This window comes from Limanda limanda, chromosome 13, assembly GCF_963576545.1.
Source record: "Limanda limanda chromosome 13, fLimLim1.1, whole genome shotgun sequence".
NCBI lineage: Eukaryota > Metazoa > Chordata > Actinopteri > Pleuronectiformes > Pleuronectidae > Limanda > Limanda limanda.
This window is the reverse complement of record NC_083648.1, coordinates 18,281,398-18,301,720: the sequence shown is the minus strand read 5'-3', so window position 1 is coordinate 18,301,720 and position 20,323 is coordinate 18,281,398. Positions and strand designations below refer to the sequence as shown.

General features: G+C 38.5%; 1 protein-coding gene across 4 annotated transcripts in view; it reads left to right on the top strand.

Moving 5' to 3' along the window:
* Window positions 1-8,573: 8,573 nt before the first annotated feature.
* LOC133018605 (complement factor H-like) overlaps window positions 8,574-20,323 on the top strand; it is a 37,602-nt gene continuing 25,852 nt past the window's right edge. The window contains exons 1-12 of one of the 4 annotated variants that reach the window (XM_061085007.1): window positions 8,583-8,808; window positions 8,906-9,097; window positions 9,750-9,929; window positions 10,041-10,229; window positions 10,819-10,899; window positions 11,006-11,113; window positions 11,214-11,309; window positions 11,492-11,533; window positions 12,497-12,658; window positions 12,766-12,927; window positions 13,331-13,356; window positions 13,809-14,104. In XM_061085007.1, coding sequence (XP_060940990.1) covers window positions 8,751-8,808; window positions 8,906-9,097; window positions 9,750-9,929; window positions 10,041-10,229; window positions 10,819-10,899; window positions 11,006-11,113; window positions 11,214-11,309; window positions 11,492-11,533; window positions 12,497-12,658; window positions 12,766-12,927; window positions 13,331-13,356; window positions 13,809-13,823 — 1,311 coding nt within the window. In that variant the 5' untranslated portion in view covers window positions 8,583-8,750 and the 3' untranslated portion in view covers window positions 13,824-14,104. Of the gene's footprint in view, window positions 8,809-8,905; window positions 9,098-9,749; window positions 9,930-10,040; window positions 10,230-10,818; window positions 10,900-11,005; window positions 11,114-11,213; window positions 11,310-11,491; window positions 11,534-12,496; window positions 12,659-12,765; window positions 12,928-13,330; window positions 13,357-13,808; window positions 14,105-18,662; window positions 18,852-19,315; window positions 19,421-19,604; window positions 19,647-20,323 lie in introns of those variants that run through there. The other 3 variants (XM_061085006.1, XM_061085005.1, XM_061085008.1) reach the window with 3 other exon arrangements.

Below are 20,323 nucleotides of genomic sequence, written 5' to 3'. Positions count from 1 at the left end.
AGCCCCTGGAGGGACTGGGAATGTACTGGTCGGCATATTCCTACAACCACAGGGCAATAATTGGTTGGTGAACGAGCAGTAGTGACATTTCTTCAGGGCCTTAAAGCATTGCGAGTGCAGCAGATCCTTTTGTCACTATACATAGAAATATTAATTTATAGAAATCAATGAAATATTGATACAGATACACTGTTTCCACACAGATATTGCATTCTCATCTATTCATACAGAAACTACTGGCATTATCTCACATACTTGGTTTAATTTAAAATGTTAATTTATTTTAATCGGCTCAAATTTATATATATATATATATATATATATATATATATATATATATATATATATATATATATATATATATATATATATATATTCCTGAATTTCCTTCTTCTTTTTGATAAATTTCTGTGTGCAAAGCATCACACATCCAGACAGGAACAAAAAATATATATTATTAGAACAATTCTCATAGAGACGCACGACGAAATAGAGAAGAAACCAGTGAACACCTGAGTGGTGAAACAAAAACAAATGCTTCAATGCAGGTCACTGACTGAGTGAGACTCACTTTCACTTCCTTTTCCTCACCAACATTCTGTAGTAATGTAACAAACTAAGTGTAAGTCAAACCTTCAGCCCACTGCAGTTATCAATGTAAAATGCAAAGGTGATACTACTGTGATAAGGGAGAAATAGTGGGAGTGTTTGTGTCTATTTATTGATTTCTCTATTATCTCTCTATCATCTCGTATCTCTATCTGCCTTTTCTGCAGTATTTGGATTTATTATGTCTATGTTAGGCTTTTCTGGCATTTCTATGATGCATTTCACTGCATGTCACCTCCCTGTCTTCTATCAGATCATAAGCAAACAATTAAATTTAGGAACCCTGGTATTTAAAGAGCAGCCTATTTTATGCAGAGGGCACATAAGTGTGGGAGTGCAGCTCAAGCCTCACTTAGTTTTCCTTGGATTACTTGGTTGGCTGCACTTTGAATTGATTGGATTACTTTGCTTGCAAAAACAATTCTTTGGGAGAATTCTTTAATTTCTTTGCACCGACACGGTGGCAGGAGCAAAGGAAAACACCACGTTGACCTTCATGCCAATTCCTCTGTTGTTAGCAGAGAAGACGAATGGCGAACAGGAGGAAGTAGTGCCTGTGGCCCTCTCCAGGAAGCCAAGAAGCACGGCCTCACGTGACCTGAGGGCGACAAGACAGGATGTGCTCAAACCTAAACCTTCTATAGAGCCCGTCCTGCAAAGAGCATCCAAAAGTACATGTTGCCTTCAGATTTTCCACTGAGCAGAGGACTGAGGAAGCAGAGTCTCAGCCTCCAGCTCCCTCCAGTCCCAACAGCCTGTGATGAAAGAGTAGGTCAATCCAGAGTCTGTCCCCGAAAGTTTTTCCTGCTTCCATGACTCAGCTGCAGGACCAGATGATGGACCCAGAGGAGAACGAGCAGGAATTTGTTGAGATGGTCTTTGAGAGGAAGGAGGCTCTGCTGGAGTCTCTGCTGAGCTTTGCCAACGCCCCTGACGGTAAGTTATGCTTGGATGACTGGAAGCCTCTTTTATAATCTTTTTATAACTTAGCACCTCGTCATTATTTTGCATGTTCCAACCTCCATTTGCTCAAATTGATGTTGAATTTGAGTTGAGGGGGAAAACAAATCTTCACACACTGATTCCTGTTGACTGCATTTTGTGTTCGATCGAAATTATAAATATCACTGTGTTTTGTTTTTAAGGATGTGAGTTGCTTCTGTCTTAATGTTTACTTTTGGTTTTCTCCAGGTCCATGTCCCTGTCGGACTGGTAAGCTTGAAGGAGTTTCTGATGCACAGCTGCAGCAAGCGGCTCCTTCAAAATCAAGATGGGCCGTCTCTTGAATGCTCTCGTCCAAATGATCCACGAGGACTTGGAGAAGGTCACATCGAAGGAGGTGATGGACTCCCACTTCAACCGAATGGAGTTCATTGCAAATTAAGGCGAGAGATCCACCAGGCTCTGCCTTTTGTTGAAAAATGCAGTGGAAGCAAGCAGCAGAGCTTGCTCAGAATCGACTGGCTGCAGCAAATAGCATCATATTGAATTTCACAAGTTCCCAGGCAACAAATTACAACTTTCTTACTGTAACATAAGAAATAGAACTTCAGTGAGTTGAAACAAGTCCTAGAAGTATGGAGACGTGCACGAGCCAACTGATAGAGCATGACAGACTGATGGGAAGCTGATGTCATTGAGAACTTGAGATTAACAAATTATATTTATGATGGAAAAAACTAGAAAGTAAAGAAAAAAAAGCATGTGTCTGTGTGATAGTGTGTGGGGGAGTGAGTGAGTTTCTGAGTGTGTGTAAGGAACATGTGTAGTCTGAGGTGGCTGATGGGGGGTGAGTGAGTTTCTGTGTGTTCACATTCATACAGCGCCTCTATGGGCAGCACCAGGGGCAATGCAGGGTACAGTATTTTGCCCAAGGACAATTCGGTGGCCCCTGTGATGGAAATCTGGAAATACAAGAGGCTGGAACACCATATTTGTCTTTGTGTATTTAGAAAGGGGCTTCTGCAGAAAGGATCAACACAGAGAGTCAAAAGGATCTCAGAGTGAAGATGCAGGACAGTCAAATACAAGGATCTTATATAGGAGGACTAAGGCTATCTCTCAGAACCAGATCAGACTGGATGGGAGAGGAATCTAAATACAGACTGATTTACATGTGTTTCTGTCATGGAAATTTCTCAATAGTCAAGCACAAGTCATTACAATTGTTCTTTCTGGAAGTTTAATTCTACATCTGCAGATAGGCATCTGCAGATGGGCATCACCGTACAAAACCATGGCAAAGATTTCATACAATGAGCAATGACATACAGGACACACAGCACTTTTATACATTTTCAAGCTCCTCCTGGAGAGAAACACATGTTATCGATTAACCTCTTTGATCATTAGAAATAGGTGATCAGTATCCTGTCTTCTGCTCTGTCTCAGGCCCCTTGAGTGAAACACCTGTATGCAAAGATCTCTTATCAATGTTTTACAACCCACTCACATCCCCTGTCATGTGACGTCATTGTTAGGTGACCCTGTGAGTGACGAAATCATTGCTAGGTGACCATGTGAGTGAGGAAGTCATATAACATAAGTTGCTTGAGCAACACTCTGATATGTAAGGGAATCCATTTGCTCATCTTTCTATACATTAAAGTTGTTCGTTCCATAAATCAATGCCCAAATGGTAAAATTGCCACCACAGTTTCCTTTGGACATAAGCAGACATACATCCAGTTCAACACAGTTGAGACTATAAAACAGCTCAGGTCATAAAGTATTTGGACAGTTTGTATAAGTATGTAGATAGAGGTCATAAAAGTCTTTAGACAGGGCTGCAAAAACTTTCTTTCCAACTACAACGTAGGTTTCTCACATACTTAGTTAATTTTTCCATAAGACCCCTCAGTGTCTGAAAGAACTCAGGGTGAGAAAGAAGTGAGTTTGTGTGTTTTACAAATGTGTGTGTTCTCCTCATTTCTCAGGAGTCACAGATTCTCTGATCTTCAGAGAATAAAGACAAACTCGGTCTTCTCAGTGAAACAACTTCCTAACAGAAACTCAGGAGGAACTTCCCACATGTGAACTTCTTCTCTGGTGGAAAATAAACTCGGAAAGTCTAAGTTGCCTGTGAGGTTTGTGTATCTGATCCTGTGCGTCCTTACTGTACGTCTGCAGCTGTATATTAGCAGCTGATGTGTGTGGGGGACGTTACCTAAATGAAGAGTAATGAGCTCTTTAGCGGCGGCGCTCACTCTGCACAGTGGATGATTAAGTAGCTGCGTTCAGGCTTCTGGCTGAAACTGGGGGAAAAAGCAGATATGAGGGATCTGGAGGCAATTTGCACAAATTAGGAGGGAGCGAAATAAAATGGAAGATGTTTTTCAAGATTATATGATTCATTTTTTCTTCAGCTAAAGCAGACAAATTCATTTCATTATGTCAGCAAGCTTTTTATTCTTCACACTGGCAAAACACTGTCTTTCTTTTTTTTTTAAATCCTCTTTCAGTTCACTTGTTTTCATTTGATAATGAATGGATCATATATGACAGTGATTCTCTATTAGTTCAGCCTCATTTTGCTTGATTCATTGAGTAGCGACTCACATCTTTGAACCACTCAACTGCAGTAATACATGTGGCTTTCGATAACTTTTCAACTTGAACCCATGTGTTTTGGAAGCTTCATGCTTTCATCCCACACGGCAAAAATAGTTTTGTCCCAGATTTGTTACACATCCCACTGCCGTGTGGCATGATGGGACTTGGGCGGTCCGCTCCTGTTCACCAGATCTGGGACACAAGAGAGCCATAAAAATAATGCCTGTCAACCAAAGGTGCCAAAGGCGGCCCGGATGTTTTTTTTTTCGTGCTATTTAGTCCATTTTCACCATTGATTACATGGGCCACTTTAGGTTCACATCCAGATTTACATCTTGCCTATAGAGCACCTCATGTAAGCAAAAAAGAAACCACATTTTTCTATTTTTTTGTAGGTTTTGGTCCCTATCTGTCATCTTTTACGACCAAAAACCTATATTTAATGTGGTTGCTGCGTTTTTTTTGTTTTTCAATGTTTACAACTGTTTACCTTAGTGCTTACTGTTGCTCTGCATCATGGAAAGCATTCACATTTTCCCTTTTACACACAAATGTGCGACCCACCATGTGAGAACCAATGGTATACGGGGTGAGGGGTAGAGTGACATATCGAGGATAAATAAAAACTCCAGAGGAAATTGGCAACCAAATCCGTCTGCGAGGGGATGATGACACAGTAGAAAGACAAATCAGCATCCGGCCTCAGTCGTCTTTTACACCATCTGACCCTTCGACCCTGTGTCATTTTCTGAAGTGATGCAGAAAATCCCCATGGCTCAGCTCCTGGAATCTGTCGAGTGCAGACGTTTTCCAGTAAGAACTTGTGGCCATGGAGCTCAAATTGACACATGGAAGTTGAGCAGTCATTGCAGTATCACATGAAATGTCAGCTCTGAGGATGAAATGTTAAATAAACGCACAAGAGCTGGAAGAGAAATTTACTAACAGACGCAGTGATGCAGAAAATCACAGATCGGAAAGGGCGAACGTAGCAAAAAACGGATGTGACTCACTTACAGTATCTGCACGATGACCTAGATGACAACACGTTGAGAAAATGCAACATTTTAGGAACACACTCATCCATTCACACTCACAGTCATACAGGGCTTCTGTGTGCAGCCTTTTATTTTCTTCATACACCATTCGCCATTCCCAAGGTCACTATGGAAAACAGACTAAAGGAGCCGGGGATCAAACCACAAACCACTGGTTAGTGGACGACCATCTCTACATCCTGAGCCACACCCGTCCAAATTTCAGGAAAAACAAATTGCAGGAAAAAACTTGTTCTCAGAAAAAATTGAGAACTCAGTTCACTCCAGTGTTGTTTTTTTGTTCTAACTGTTTTCTAAATCGTGCTTTCAGACACGCTCACTCGAACACAGAGAGAAGACAGAGAGAAGACGACAGGCTATTTATTAAAAATATTGATTGTAATATTCAATCACATCCTTAAGTTAGAATGAAATTGAGGATGAATCTCAAATCAATCAATGGGATCAACAATAAATAATTGATTAATTAGTATTAGTATTAATATCCACTGCTAAGTCAGAAGTTTGCTTCTGGAATGACATCGTAACAATAAACACACCACTGTGCTCAACCTGTACAAACTGTCTCCTAGTGAGACACAACATGCATGAAACCAGCACCAGTGGTAAACGTGTATGTCAGATAACAGCTTCAGTGATGTGTAGAAATAACAGGATGTCGAGGATCAAAGGGATTTCTGTTAACACCATAGAAAATTTTTTCTCTAAGCTCCGTCATATGATGAATTTGATTAAAACCAAATCTCACAGGGACTTGTGTTAATGTGAAAGTGCCAGTCAACTGTATTGTGAAACTATTGTAACAAAAAGTTGTGTGTGTTTGGGCAGTAAAATGTCCAGAAATGGTCCTGACAATGTGTTTTCTTCAGTGTTATTTTCACAACTCAGAGAAACACAGTATCACATATGGCCTCTTTATGCTGCTGCCTGTGTTGTTCCATCATTAAGCTACAGCATATGTTTACTGTCTGCAAAGAGTTCAACTTTAGTTTGAGTTACAGTAAATCTGAGGATATTCTCATGAATAAAAATCTTTTGACAATATGAGAAACAAAGGAGCGTGAAATCCTCTGTTATTGCTGGTGCAGACACAGATGCATGCGAGGAGAGGAAAAATCAAAGAGAATTATTTTGGCTTAAAAAAACTTCCTTCCCAGATCTGAGACACTTTGCACCAAGAGAATGACTCATCAAAAGGAAGAAGAAAGGGAAAACATGCATGTGTGAGAATCCTATTTAAAAGAGTTTTTAATCAAAGTAACCCGAAAGACAACAACAGATTTTTTGCTTTTAATCAGCGAGGATGCAACATCATGCATATATCATTATCTATAATTCATCCTCGTTAAAAAAACTGAATGTGTAGTTTTCAGTTTGCAAGCGATGAAACACATGTCCATGTTAATCACTAGTGGCAGTATGTAGGGGGAGGAGGGTTGAGCTGCTTGTGTTCAGCCTTGTGGCCACTTAAACCAGAGAAAATAAACTTTCTGAAATCATCTGAAGGACGAGTGTGGTCACAATGACACATCCAGAATCTATGCATGTGTCTATTCTCAATGTTAAATATTCATACTTGAGAAGTCTGCACTTATATAGCTCTAGATCAGTGGTCACCAACCTTTTCGAGCCCAAGATCTCTTTTTAATTCCAAACGTAAGCTGAGATCTACCACCCTGATATCTTCCAAAAAACCCACTTAGGAGGGTCATATTTATTATTTTTTGTAATTACTGTTAAAGGCTGAATGTACAAGAAATAAATATACACAAAGAAGGGTAGTTGTGCAACTGTTTCTATTCATTGAACAATATTCAAATTAATATCAATTCATATTTACAAGGCAAAATATGTAGCATCTGTTCCACATCATATTCTGCAGAAGAGCTGCTTCTGCAGCAGAATGTTTTTACATATAGGCTTCGATTTGAATATGGCAAGAAATATGAATATTGCCCGGTATGAAAGAAGTCCCTTGTACTCAAATAAATACCAGTAATACACAGTATGAAGCCGTGCATCTTCTGCTCCTGCAAATATTTCACAATAAAAAAAACTTTTTAAACAAGGTAATGGATTCCATTAACCGAAACGCTGGAGTGCTTTTATTTTTTGGAAAGTCATACAGAAAGTGTTGCAACCATTTGTTTTCGATATAAATTCATCAGATAAACATTAAAACTCAGGTTAAAGATAATTTTCTCTGTATATTCTGTTGCGAACCTCAATGTTTATCTGTTAATGACACAAATGTATTTACAACACTTTCCGAACCCGTTTCAAAGTAAAAGCACTCCAGCGTTTCACCTTCTGAATCCACTCACTTGTATCGACAGAACGAAAGATTTGCATCTTCATGCCGTAGAGTCCTGACATTTACTTTAGTACATAAACCAACTTGTTCTTGAAGGAAATGCAGGAGATAAACCTGCAACTCCAATGTCAGTAGCGGACACACAGCGCGTGTGAAAAACAGACAACCGACACACAAACAACCGACACACAGACAACTGACACACAGCTGATTTGCAGCGTGCAACAGCCAGTGAGTCCAGAGAATTCCGGGATCGACAGTGAAGACTGCGAGATCGACCGGTAGATCGCGATCGACGGGCTGGCGTTGACTGCTCTAGATATACTTTTTTCTCTGGATTGTTCTTTTATTCAGAGGTCATGTTACAGAAGAGGGGTCAATGGGTCAAATCACACAGAGGTGATCGGTCTAGGTGTTATATCTCTGATCTGAGTTTTAAGGCCCACATACGGGACCACAACCGTATTTTTCAACCTTAGAAACACAGCAAATGTTTGGCTATTTATAAATCAGACAGATGCTGAAAAGCTGATTCAGGCCTTAATAAGAAACCACCAACAGGAGAGCAAAAAGAAGAAATGACTGGAGAGTGAGAAAGAGGGATGGAAGTGGAGGAGAGTAGAGAGAGAGAGAGAGAGAGAAGGAGGTAGAAAAGAGTTTCTGTATAGTGCTCATACATGTCAGAGATGAGGAGTGAGTAAAGTGGCTCTCCAACACTGAGCTCAGATACAAACTGTGCGATCACACTTTAATGATCAACATCAACTTGGGTCAATTTAATAAAAATCCACGTTCTTCTGTGAATTTCACCTCTCTGTCTCTCTCTCTCTCTCTCTCTCTCTCTCTCTCTCTCTCTCTCTCTCTCTCTCTCTCTCTCTCTCTCTCCCCCCTTTCTAAAGTTTGGCCTTCAGACTGTTTGTTGTGTTGCAACACTGACCTCTGCTCACAGCCGTCCGGGAAATCATTTTGAAATCTGCTCTGTAAACAAATTCTGTGTCAACAAACATGGAGATAAAAAAAACAAGTGTGTATGGCTTTAAAGAACATGTGCTTGGTTTGTGTGTTGGCTTCAGAGTGACAGCGTCCAGCACAGTCACAGAAAGTGTTAACTCCTCATTCTTTAACTATTTGGGGAAATGCCCCCAACAATCACTAACTTGTTTGGACTTGAACTGGGTCTTTGCTCGGCTTCGTCCTGAAGCATCAGAATTGTCAAAATGTGCTCAAGATATTTGGGATTTATTCTTCTGGTTTGGTTTCCAGGAGCACTACACGGTAAGAGACTCACATTTACCCCTAAAACCATTTTAATTCGTTTTTTTGAAGACACACGCATTTAGAAATATTATTCTCTTGCTTATCTCTGTTTCAGCACAAAGTGCAGCTCAGCCTTGTCCTGCTCCCTCACTGGATGGTGGTTATTTCTTCCCTGTTAAAGAAAGGTATCCTCATGACTCTCAGCTCAACTATGCCTGTGAAAGCCTACTTAAACCAGCTGTGGAGGGTTGGTGGGCAGATAGCGTGTGTCAAAATGGCGTATGGTCTCCTAAGCCACGATGTATAGGTAAGTTTTTCACAAATTAAATCATTTGTGATGTTAAGTGATCTCATCACTCTGTATATTAGGTATGAACAGCACAGCACTCTCAGGCATTATGCACCGTTTAAGCTTCTTTCATGTTATTCAAGCTGGTTTGGTCAGAGTTAGTTTGGAGTTAAAACGCAACACAGTGCTACAAAGGTCACGCAGGGACTGTGAATGTTAAAAAACACTGAGGTTTGTGAGCTATCATAAAAGTAGTGTATAAATGTGTATATATTTGTGCCTATCTTGCAAAATGACTGACATATTATGTATATACACGAAATGCATATAGGGTTAGAGATTAGGGTTCAGGTAAAAATTCAAAGCATCAAAAAAAAGAAGATGAGCAAAGTGATAAAATACTAAATTACTTCTGTGTTGTTATTCATACATTATTTTTTGATGTGACACTGTCTTCTCACTCACAGGTTTTACCCACAATACAAACCCTCTTTAGCTCTTTAGAAACTTTGGAAAATGTCTTGAGATATTCCTTGAAAGAATAATTTGATATATTTTTTTCTATATCACCAGGATGTTCTATGAAGATGAGGGGTTAAAACATCTACAGTGCAACCACTACATGATCAAAATGATAAAAATTCTTTCGTTGGTTCTTTTTCTCTTTCAGAAGAAGAAGCCTGCATTCTGCCAACTATTGCCAATGCAAAATACACCGAGGACTCAGAAGGTTGGCACAAGGAGGGACACACCATCAGGATCACATGTAACAAAGGATATGAACACAAAGACAACATGGCAACAGCCAAATGTACAAATGGGACATGGTCCTCTTTGCCCTCGTGTGAGAGTAAGTCGTTCAGCTTTGTGCAGAGTCTAACTCTTACTCCATGAATTCTCACAGGCTACATAAACCAAACTGCCTGTTTGATCCATGACAAATGTTTTTATTTTTTTACAGTAAGCAGCAAATCGTGCCCGGTGCCCCCTCAAGACCCACACGCTGTAATCATTGACCAGGGATACCAGGAGCTGTTTCCTCAAGATGCAGAAGTGAAATATGAATGTCAAGTTGGATACAGCATCGAGGGATCACCCAATTATACACGTATCTGTTTGGCTGGAACCTGGAGTGACGGCCAAATGTGCAGTAAGTGGACAATATGCAGATAGGATCAAGGGCACATCAATGACATCTATCTCCAACTATGCTCAAATAAAACAAGCTGCTCACATAAAATACTTATCTGTGATCTTGGTAGAGCGAAGTCGGTGAGTGATCTGCTGAACTTTGTTAAACAGCCGTGAGAAGTAAAGAAAACACGTCTGCAATGATGGTTATATTTGTCAATATAGTATAATTGAAATCTTATCATTTCACGAGTAGTGTACAAGGATGAGCTCAGAGCAAATCTGCATGTTAGCAGGAGCAATTTTTAAGAAAGAAAGGTAAAGGGTTGTGAGGGAAAGCAATAGAAATGGCTCTTAAATGAAGAAAGGATAGAAACTCTATACTAGCTAAAGCTGTGCTACATAATCCGTGTGGATGCAGGCTTTTGAGTTTGTGACGCAGCTACATTCAAGTTAAATAGGATCCTTCAGGTTGTTGTTCTTTGAAAGCAAACATCACCAGCAGTAAATAAAAGCAGATGTTACATCAATTGAATCAAACGTCCTTCTACACATCTGTCTCCTAGAAGTTATGTCTTTACACGTGTATGTAATGTTCGTCCATTTAGGTAAAGAGACAGGACGAGGTGGTGGACATGGTGGTGGACACAGCACGTCCTCTGGAAGAGTGACACAACCTGGGGGTGGGGGTAAATTACTTTCGTTTATTAGAAATGAATCAGTAAATCTATTTATCTAACCCCACTGACTAATATGTATGGACTCTCTTTTTGTTTGTATCTTCTTTCCATTCAGACAGAAGACCAGATACTGGACATGGTGGTTCTGCTGATACAGGAACAGGCGGGGGAGACAGAACGTCCTCTGGCAGAGGGACACAACCTGGGGGTGGAGGAGGTGGAGGTAGTTTACTGATGTTCATTAGAAATGAATCAGTAAATCTCTTCATCTAACCCCAGTAAAGAGTATGTAAGGACTCTGGTTTTATTTTCTTTCCATTCAGGAAGCAGATCAGATATTGGACATGGTTCTTCGGAGGTGGGACCAGGTGGGGGACACAGCACGTCCTCTGGCCCTGGGACACAACCTGGCAGTGGAGGTAGGCCTTCGTCTCTTCTATCAATGTGATAAAGTACGAGCAGATCTCACTCTTTGATTTTATGTTTTAAAATTTCAAAAGGTACAAAATGACTTTGGACAAGATCTCAATGAATAAAAAAAATAACATCCTAATGAGATGTGTAACTTCTATTCTGTCTTCATGTGCTCTGTGTCTTACAGGATCCACCAGCACCTCTGCCAACAGGCCTCTCTTTATATCCAGTAAGTCACTCACACTCATTCGCTTCTTTGAGACGAACCATCCTCATCATGGCTCCACCTCTCCCCCTGACCCTCAAACTCTAAGCATTATAAAAAAATGAATGAATCATGTATGGAGGACACTTTACTCGTTGGAAATAAAAGAAAATGAATGAACTTATGACTTTTATTAATAGGGACATTCACCATCTTGTCCTATATTCTATAGAATACAGTGTATCACTACCAGCAAAATGATTGTCCTTGTCATTCGATCATTATGTCGTCGGAGGTGAAGACTTGAGATGCCTCTGCCTTCTTTTCTTCTTCTATTGTTTAATGTTTTGTTTTTTTTTCCTTCCTGCAATTGATCCGTGGGTCCAAACTATCAAAAAGGTTTTTTTTTCACTGCAGACAAACCAAACCATGGTTCAGTTTGATCTGGACCTGACTCCCCCACTTTTGATCAAACTGAATTTTGGTTGCTTGTTACAGACGGTGGTGCGAGACACTAAAACGTCTGCAGGTCTGGAGCCTAACCATGTGGTTGGTGTGAAAGGCCCCTAGAGGTCTCTTTATCTGCTTGATCTTCACACGTGCACAATGTGAATAAATAATAAAAAGAGGTGGGACTGTGGGAGGAGGCCCATGCAACCTGCTTTCAAACCAAGAACATACTGGATGTGAACCCCTGTGCTAACCACTGTACCACTGTGCCACCTGGATGCCAGTTGCACTTACAAAGAAATCTGAATATAAGTCAACGTGGTCAGTTCGGCATAGAGACACACTTGGGGATGATTTCGGTCAAAATCTTTGTTCATTACTGCACAAAGCAGATTTTCAGTTCCCTGCAGTGCTGTGTAATTGCCTTTTTCCACAATGTTCATTTTAGTCCCACAAGTTATGTTGTTGCTGATGAGAGAATTTTTTTCACCAAGATACTGTGACAGACTTAAATAATCCTTTTTTTTTTCATTTCAGTCGACAACTGTGGGACAAATCCAGTCGTTCCTAATGGTGTCGTTGTGCAAAAGGAACGAATGTATTTGAAATTCAAGTGTCAGAATTTTTACAAACAAGTCGGTGAAGAGACTGTGACGTGTTACAATGACGGCTCTTGGTCAAAAGTACCCGTCTGCGAAGGTATAAAGAAGTCAACACTTATTTTATTCCTTCAGTCTGTCAAATATCGAAATATTTCTAAAACCAAAATATTTATCAATGTGTTTTTTTCTGTTCATTTTGTGCAGAGGCATTTTGTGTCTTGGAACCTGGTTACTATGTTCGTGGTTTAGAGGTTTCTGTCCCTATTTATATAAATGAAGGAGAGACCAAATATATTCCATGTGCTTGGCTGGATTACAGCCTGGCTGTTCATTGCTCCAATCGCAGAATCACTCGTTCCCGCCAATGTAAGTATAAATACATTCGGTGCTTTGTATTTCAACATGTCACATTGCTTTCTGTTCCTGCCTTTTTTATTGTCAGCTGACAAACATGAATCTCTGAGCTCTAGTTCTCAGTCATAAGCAGAGAAGACAATGTCAGTAACTTTGTGATTAAAGATGCATTTTCAGTCAATTACCAATAATTGGATGCAATTTGTCATTCTTGAATGAATCTCAGGCTTCGGAGACAGGTTCATAACTAGATTAAAAAAAAACTATACTGACAATCCAGTGTTGTTCAGAGTGGGTTTTCTTCTGTAGGTGTCGTCAGGCAGGAAGGTTTTGAATCAGATCTCAATAACAACATTTTAAGTGAATTCAGGGACTTACTGAAAAATTCACGACTGTTTTTACTTAATTTTTTTAGGCTGTCACAGATATGACCATGATAGGGTAAGTGTTCTTGGATAATTATTTTTTCTTTAATTACAGATACAACTTGATTTATATTTACTTCGGCACCTGTGTTTGTTGGTTGGTTTGTTTGTTAGTTGGCACGAATACACAAAACTACTGACTGGATAATCAGGAAACATAGAGGAAGAATGTGGTGTCGGCTTTTCATGTTTTTCATTAATTCTTGACAATAATTCATGGATCTTGATGAAAATAAAAATATTCAGGGGACTGGTATTTGTGATTGTGTGCAATTTGGTGCCGATCCAAAGAAAAATCTGGATCATGTGAATATAAATGTGGTTTCATAAGCGGACTGTTGGGCCTTTTTGACATTTTAGTTATTATTGTGTTTTGCATTATTGTGTTTAATGCTTTTTAAACTTTATTTTACTTTGCAGTTCTACATTAACGGCTAACATTATTATAATTGTCTGTATTGTAACCAGGGAGTTTGCAACTAAAGCACAGAGAGGGAACTCCTCCTGCCTGTTGGATCACTCATCAACAACGGACAACCAAAGCCGAGCGGGAAACTGATGAAATCCCTCCAGCAGAAAACAACAGTGGATTTTATTTTAACCGGATGTATTTCAAAGATCCTCACAGTGTTGGAGCTTGGTGCTGTTTGACAGTCAGCTTGTATCTTCATAACTGAAGCACATGATCAATACTACTTATACACTGTGCTGGTGTATGGCTACAGTAGTTTGAATAAAATGTCCACTATACATTCCAACAGAAACCTTGGTATTCTTTTGTTTAGATGAAGCATATCTGTGTTAAATAATGACTTATGATTTATGATCAAAACGTGCGACAACCAGCTCATAGTTTAATCACTTTTTATATTATTCTTGCTCAGAGTTCAATTTGGCTGTCTGAAATCACCAACTCATTCACTAACCAATACTTCACTTTATAAGGACTTTTATGTCGCGAACTTTGAGATCCTTGGTAAAAGAAACACTTTTTGACACTTCTTGATAGAGTTTCTCTGATCCTCATGACGAACAGCAGCCAGAGGAATTTCCATAGTCAATTCTGAATGATTATTTTACACTTAGTATTAAAACCTTTAGGTAAAAAGCATGTTCAATTCATATAGATATCTAGAAATACACTTGTTTGCTGCAGTTTGTGCTTTTACCACCACAACTCACACATTGGTCTCATGCCGGTCAAAAATAATGAGTTCAACGAACAGGGTATAAAATCTTCTCAAAACATTCAGACAATACAAAATGGCAGACAGTGATTAGTAAGGGATTACGGACACGGCTGTGGTCTTAAATGAACAATTATGACATAGGGAACTAAACATGTGGGTTTTTAGAAGCACATATGTGACAATGAGCGAGAATGAATATAGGAGAGTAAGTTGTTTCAGACATTAGTGATCAATTTACTACATGTATTCATAACGATGTACAGATACAGATCATCTCGTCTCTGTTGTTGGGGCCGAGACTGTTTGTTGTGTTGCAACACTGACCTCTGCTCACAGCCGTCCGGGAAATCATTTTGAAATCTGCTCTGTAAACAAATTCTGTGTTAACAAACATGGAGGTGTAATGGCATGTATTTCTCGTCTGTTTGATCATGATTGAATGACGATGTAACCTTTATCATGCCGCATCCTGTACTATTTGAATGTGTATTGACCTGATTAACATAGCCACTGTAACCTGATTTTCTCTAGACACAGCCCTTTACTACTGAATGCATATTGGTCCGATTGCTTTAACTAGGCACCTTTGTATTTATGTGATCAAAGGATCTCAACCTTTTCCTGTTTAACACCCCCCATCCAGTATGGGAGTGGTTAGCCAAATGTATAAAGACAGTGAGCTGTTTCCTATCTGGTGTGCATTACTACAACTAAACCCTGTGGTGTGCACCATGCTCGAGCATTAAAGGTGACGATGCTGTAAGAGTTTTTGAGACTCGTTTCTTCGTTGGTAGTGGGATTGTAGAAATTGCCATGACAGAGGTAAAACAACAAAACACAACTGAATGTTGGAATGTGACACACATAAAATAATCCGAATGAAAGTTGAGACTAAAACCTGCAGGTACCAAAGTTACAGTATCATCAGCATTCAGAATGACAACAGATTCAATTTTTTAAATAAACATTTGTTCTGAAAGATAAAATCACAATATAGAGATAATATCATAAATGTTGAACACTGAATAATGGGTTAGGGTTATGATTTGTTGTTATTGTAACTATAATTGTATTATTTATAATTATATATTAATCTAAAATATTACTAAAATTACAATTACATTTTTATGTTTTTTTAGCCCCTCGTTGTTATTAGTTATTTTAAGATATAGTGTATAACTTAACAGCTTAATGAGATAGTAACTCATAAAATCCAAAGTCTATCATGATTATGATTTTTTTATTTTTCATTACTTTATGTGTTTTGACACTATAATAGGGGGTGTTTATTTCATTTGATTCTTTTAGAAGTTGTGTTCTTCACATGTGTCTCTGAACCCATATGTAGAAAATGTAATAAAGAAACAACAACAATGTGTGTCTTCCAGTGTGTATGGCTTTAAAGAACATGTGTTTGGTTTGTGTGTTGGCTTCAGAGTGACAGCGTCCAGCACAGTCACAGAAAGTGTTAACTCCTCATTCTTTAACTATTTGGGGAAATGCCCCCAACAATCACTAACTTGTTTGGACTTGAACTGGGTCTTTGCTCGGCTTCGTCCTGAAGCATCAGAATTGTCAAAATGTGCTTAAGATATTTGGGATTTATTCTTCTGGTTTGGTTTCCAGGAGCACTACACGGTAAGAGACTCACATTTACCCCTAGAACCATTTGAATTCGTTTTTTTGAAGACACACGCATTTAGAAATATTATTCTCTTGCTTATCTCTGTTTCAGCACAAAGTGCAGCTCAGCCTTGTCCTGCTCCCTCACTGGACGGTGGTTATTTCTTCCCTGTTAAAGAAACGTATTCTCATGACTCTAAGCTCACCTATGCCTGTAGAAACACACGTAAACCAGCTGTGCAGGGTTGGTGGGCAGAGAGCGTGTGTCAAAATGGCGTATGGTCTCATACGCCACGATGTATAGGTAAGTTTTTCACAAATCAAATAATTTGTAGTGTTAAGTTATCTCATCACTCTGTATATTAGGTATGAACAACACAGCACTCTCAGGCATTATGCACCGTTTAAGCTTCTCTCATGTTATTAACCCTTTGATACACAACATGGGTCAAAAGTGACCCGATGGAGTTTTAATTGTAAATATCTTTGCAATAAATTTATTTCATCATTCAGAATTCCAGGAATTCCTCAATTAACTTGTTTTTGATCATTACACATTCTTATTTTTATTTTGCCTTATTTACTTTTTTAATAAAAAACATTTTTGTATCACTACCCCTCTAAGGCACAACATGGGTCAAAAATGACCCGTATTCATTTCACATGTTATTTCATGCATGGCTGTGCTTCTTTGCTATATATTTTAAAATCTATTTATTTAATCATTTAATATAACAAAGTATTAATTAAAATATCTTGTTTTTGATTACCACAAATCATTATTTTCATTTTCTCTGTCTTAATTTTTGAACTAAAATGTTTTTTGTATTACTACATCAAGTTTACACACATGGGTCCAAAATGTCCCATGTATGCAAGTGTGAATTTGATAGGAACCTTTGATTTGTAAATGTTTGTAGTTAGGAACATGTTTACTGTGGACAACTTTTCACATGCCACACTTGTCAGAACTACTTGTCAGAACTAAACGGGCTGCTTTTGCACATCTAATTCATGTAAGTCTTATTTTACAATTGTTTTACCTAAGAAAATATTTGATATCTTGTGAAAAGATAACTGCACATAACATTTAACATTATTTCCCTCTACTGGTGGGAAAGATAAATATGTCCAATATTATTAGTTAGCTGTTAACATATTCTCTTTTAGCTAGCTAATGTTAGCTTATGTAAGCTAGGTCAATTCTAGCTAATGATAGCTAGGTCAACATGATTTAGTTCTGACAAGTAGTTTTGACAAGTGTGGCATGTGAAAAGTTGTCCACAGTAAACATGTTCCTAACTACAAACATTTACAAATCAAAGGTTCCTATCAAATTCAGATTTGCATACATGGATCATTTTTGACCCATGTGTGTAAACGTGATGAGGTAATTTAGTTCAAAAATTAAGACAGAGAAAATGAAAATAATGATTTGTGGTAATCAAAAACAAGATATTTTAATGAATACTTTGAAATATTAAATGATTAAATGAATAGATTTTAAAAGATATAGCAAAGAAGCGTGCTAATGAATGTGAAATGAATACGGGTCATTTTTGACCCATGGAAGGGTAGTGATACAAAAATGTTTTTTATTAAAAAAGTAGAAAAGGACAAATGAAAATAAGAATTTGTGATGATCAAAAACAAGTTAATTGAGGAATTCCTGAAATTCTGAATGATGAAATAAATTTATTGCAAAGATATTTACAATTTAAACTCCATCGAGTCATTTTTGACCCATGTGTGTAAACCTGATTTAAAAATACAAAAAACTATTTTAGTTCATAAATTATGAAAGATAAAATGAAAATAAGGATTTGTGGTAATCAAAAACAAGATATTTAATGAATACTTTGAATATTAAATGATGAAATAATTCGATTTCCAAAAATATAGCAAAGAAACACTCAGCCGTGCATGAAATAACATTGTAAGTCAATACGGGTCATTTTTGACCCATGTTGTGCCTTAGAGGGGGTTTGCATAGCTTGTGTATCAAAGGGTTAAAGGGTCACGCAGGGACTGCGAATGTTAAAAAACACTGAGGTTTGTGAGATATCATAAAAGAAGTGTATGAATGTGTATATATTTTTGTGTATCTTGCAAAATGACTGACATATTATTTATGGATAAAATGCATTTAGGGTTAGAGATAAGGGTTCGGATAAAAATTAATAGTATGGAAAAAAGGAGAAGATGAGCAAAGTGATGTTATTCATAAATTATATTTTGATGTAAGACTGTCTTCTCATTCACAGCTTTTACCCACAACACAAACCCCGCTACAAAATTCATCCTTGTGAACATCACATGACAAACTCCAACCTTTTTGATCCTTATTTTAGCCCACTTTGGACAATATCTTGAGATATTCCTTGATATTCCTAAGTCGTTTTGCTTTGTGCAGAGTCTAAATCTTACTCCATGAATTCTCACAAGCTACATAAACCAAACTGCCTGTTTGATCCATGACAAATGTTTTTTTTTTGTTGTTTTTTTACAGTAAGCATCAAATCGTGCAGGGCGCCCCCTAAAGACCCACACGCTGTAATCATTGACCAGGGATACCAAGAGATGTTTCCTGAAGATGCAGGAGTGAAATATAAATGTGAAGTTGGATACAGCATCGAGGGATCACACAATTATACACTTTTCTGTTTGGCTGGAACCTGGAGTGAAGGCCCAATGTGCAGTAAGTGGACAATATGCAGATAGGATCAAGGGCACATCGTAAGCCGTGAGACGTAAGCAAACACGTCTGCAATGATGGTTTCATTTGTCAGGTGTATAACTGAATTCTTATTGGAAGGGGATATTTCAACAGGTTAATTTCACGAGAAGTGTACAAGGACGAGTCCAACTGAAGCTCAGAGCAAATCTGCATGTGAGCAGGAGGAGTTTGAAAGGAGGTAAAGGGTTGTGAGGGAAAGAAATAGAAATAGCTCTTAAATGAAGAAAGGATAGAAACTCTATACTAGCTAAAGCTGTGCTACATAATCCATGTGGATGCAGGCTTTTGAGTTTGTGACGCAGCCACGTTCAAGCTAAAATAGGATCTTACAGGTTGTTGTTCTTTGAAAGCAAACATCACCCTTCTACACATCTGTCTCCTAGAAGTTATGTCTTTACACGTGTATGTAATGTTCTTCCATTTAGCTAACGAGACAGGACGAGGTGGTGGACATGGTGGTTCTGCTGAGGCAGGACCAGGTGGGGGACACAGCACGTCCTCTGGCAGAGGGACACAACCTGGCAGTGGAGGTAGGCCTACGTCTCTTCTATCACTGTGACAAAATACGAGCAGATCCCACTCATTGATTTTATTTTTCAAATTTCAAAAGGTGCAAAATGTCTTTGGACAAGATTCTGAATGAATAAGAAAGAAATAACATCGTAATGAGATGTGTAACTTCTATTCTGTCTTCATGTGCTCTGTGTCTTACAGGATCCACTAGCACCTCTGCCAACAGGCCTCTCTTTATATCCAGTAAGTCACTCACACTCATTCGCTTCTTTGAGATGAACCATCGTCATCATGGCTCCACCTCTCCCCCTGACCCTCAAACTCTGAGCATTATAAAACATGAATGGATCATGGATGGAGGATACTTTACCGGTTGGAAAGAAAAGAAAATTAATGAACTTATGACTTTTATTAATAGGGACATTCACCACTTTGTCCTATATTATATAGAATACGGTGTATTACTACCAGCAAAATGATTGTCCTTGTCATTCGATCATTATGTCGTTGGAGGTAAAGACTTGAGATGCCTCAGCCTTCTTTTCTTCTTCTATTGTCTATGTTGGTGTTTTTTTTTCCTTCCTGCAATTGATCCGTGGGTCCAAACTATCAAAAAGATTATTTTTTGTGTGAAAGGCCCCTTAGGAGTCTCTTTATCTGCCTGATCTTCACACGTGCACAATGTGAATTAATAAAACAAATAGGTGGGACTGTGAACCCCTGTGCTAATCACTGTACCACTGTGCCACCTGGATGCCAGTTGCACTTACAAAGAAATCTAAATATAAGTCAATATGGTCAATTCAGCATGGAGAAACATTTTGGGATGATTTGGGTCAAAATCTTTGTTCATTACTGCACAAAGCAGATTTTCAGTTCCCTGCAGTGCTGTGTAATTGGCTTTTTCCACAATGTTCATT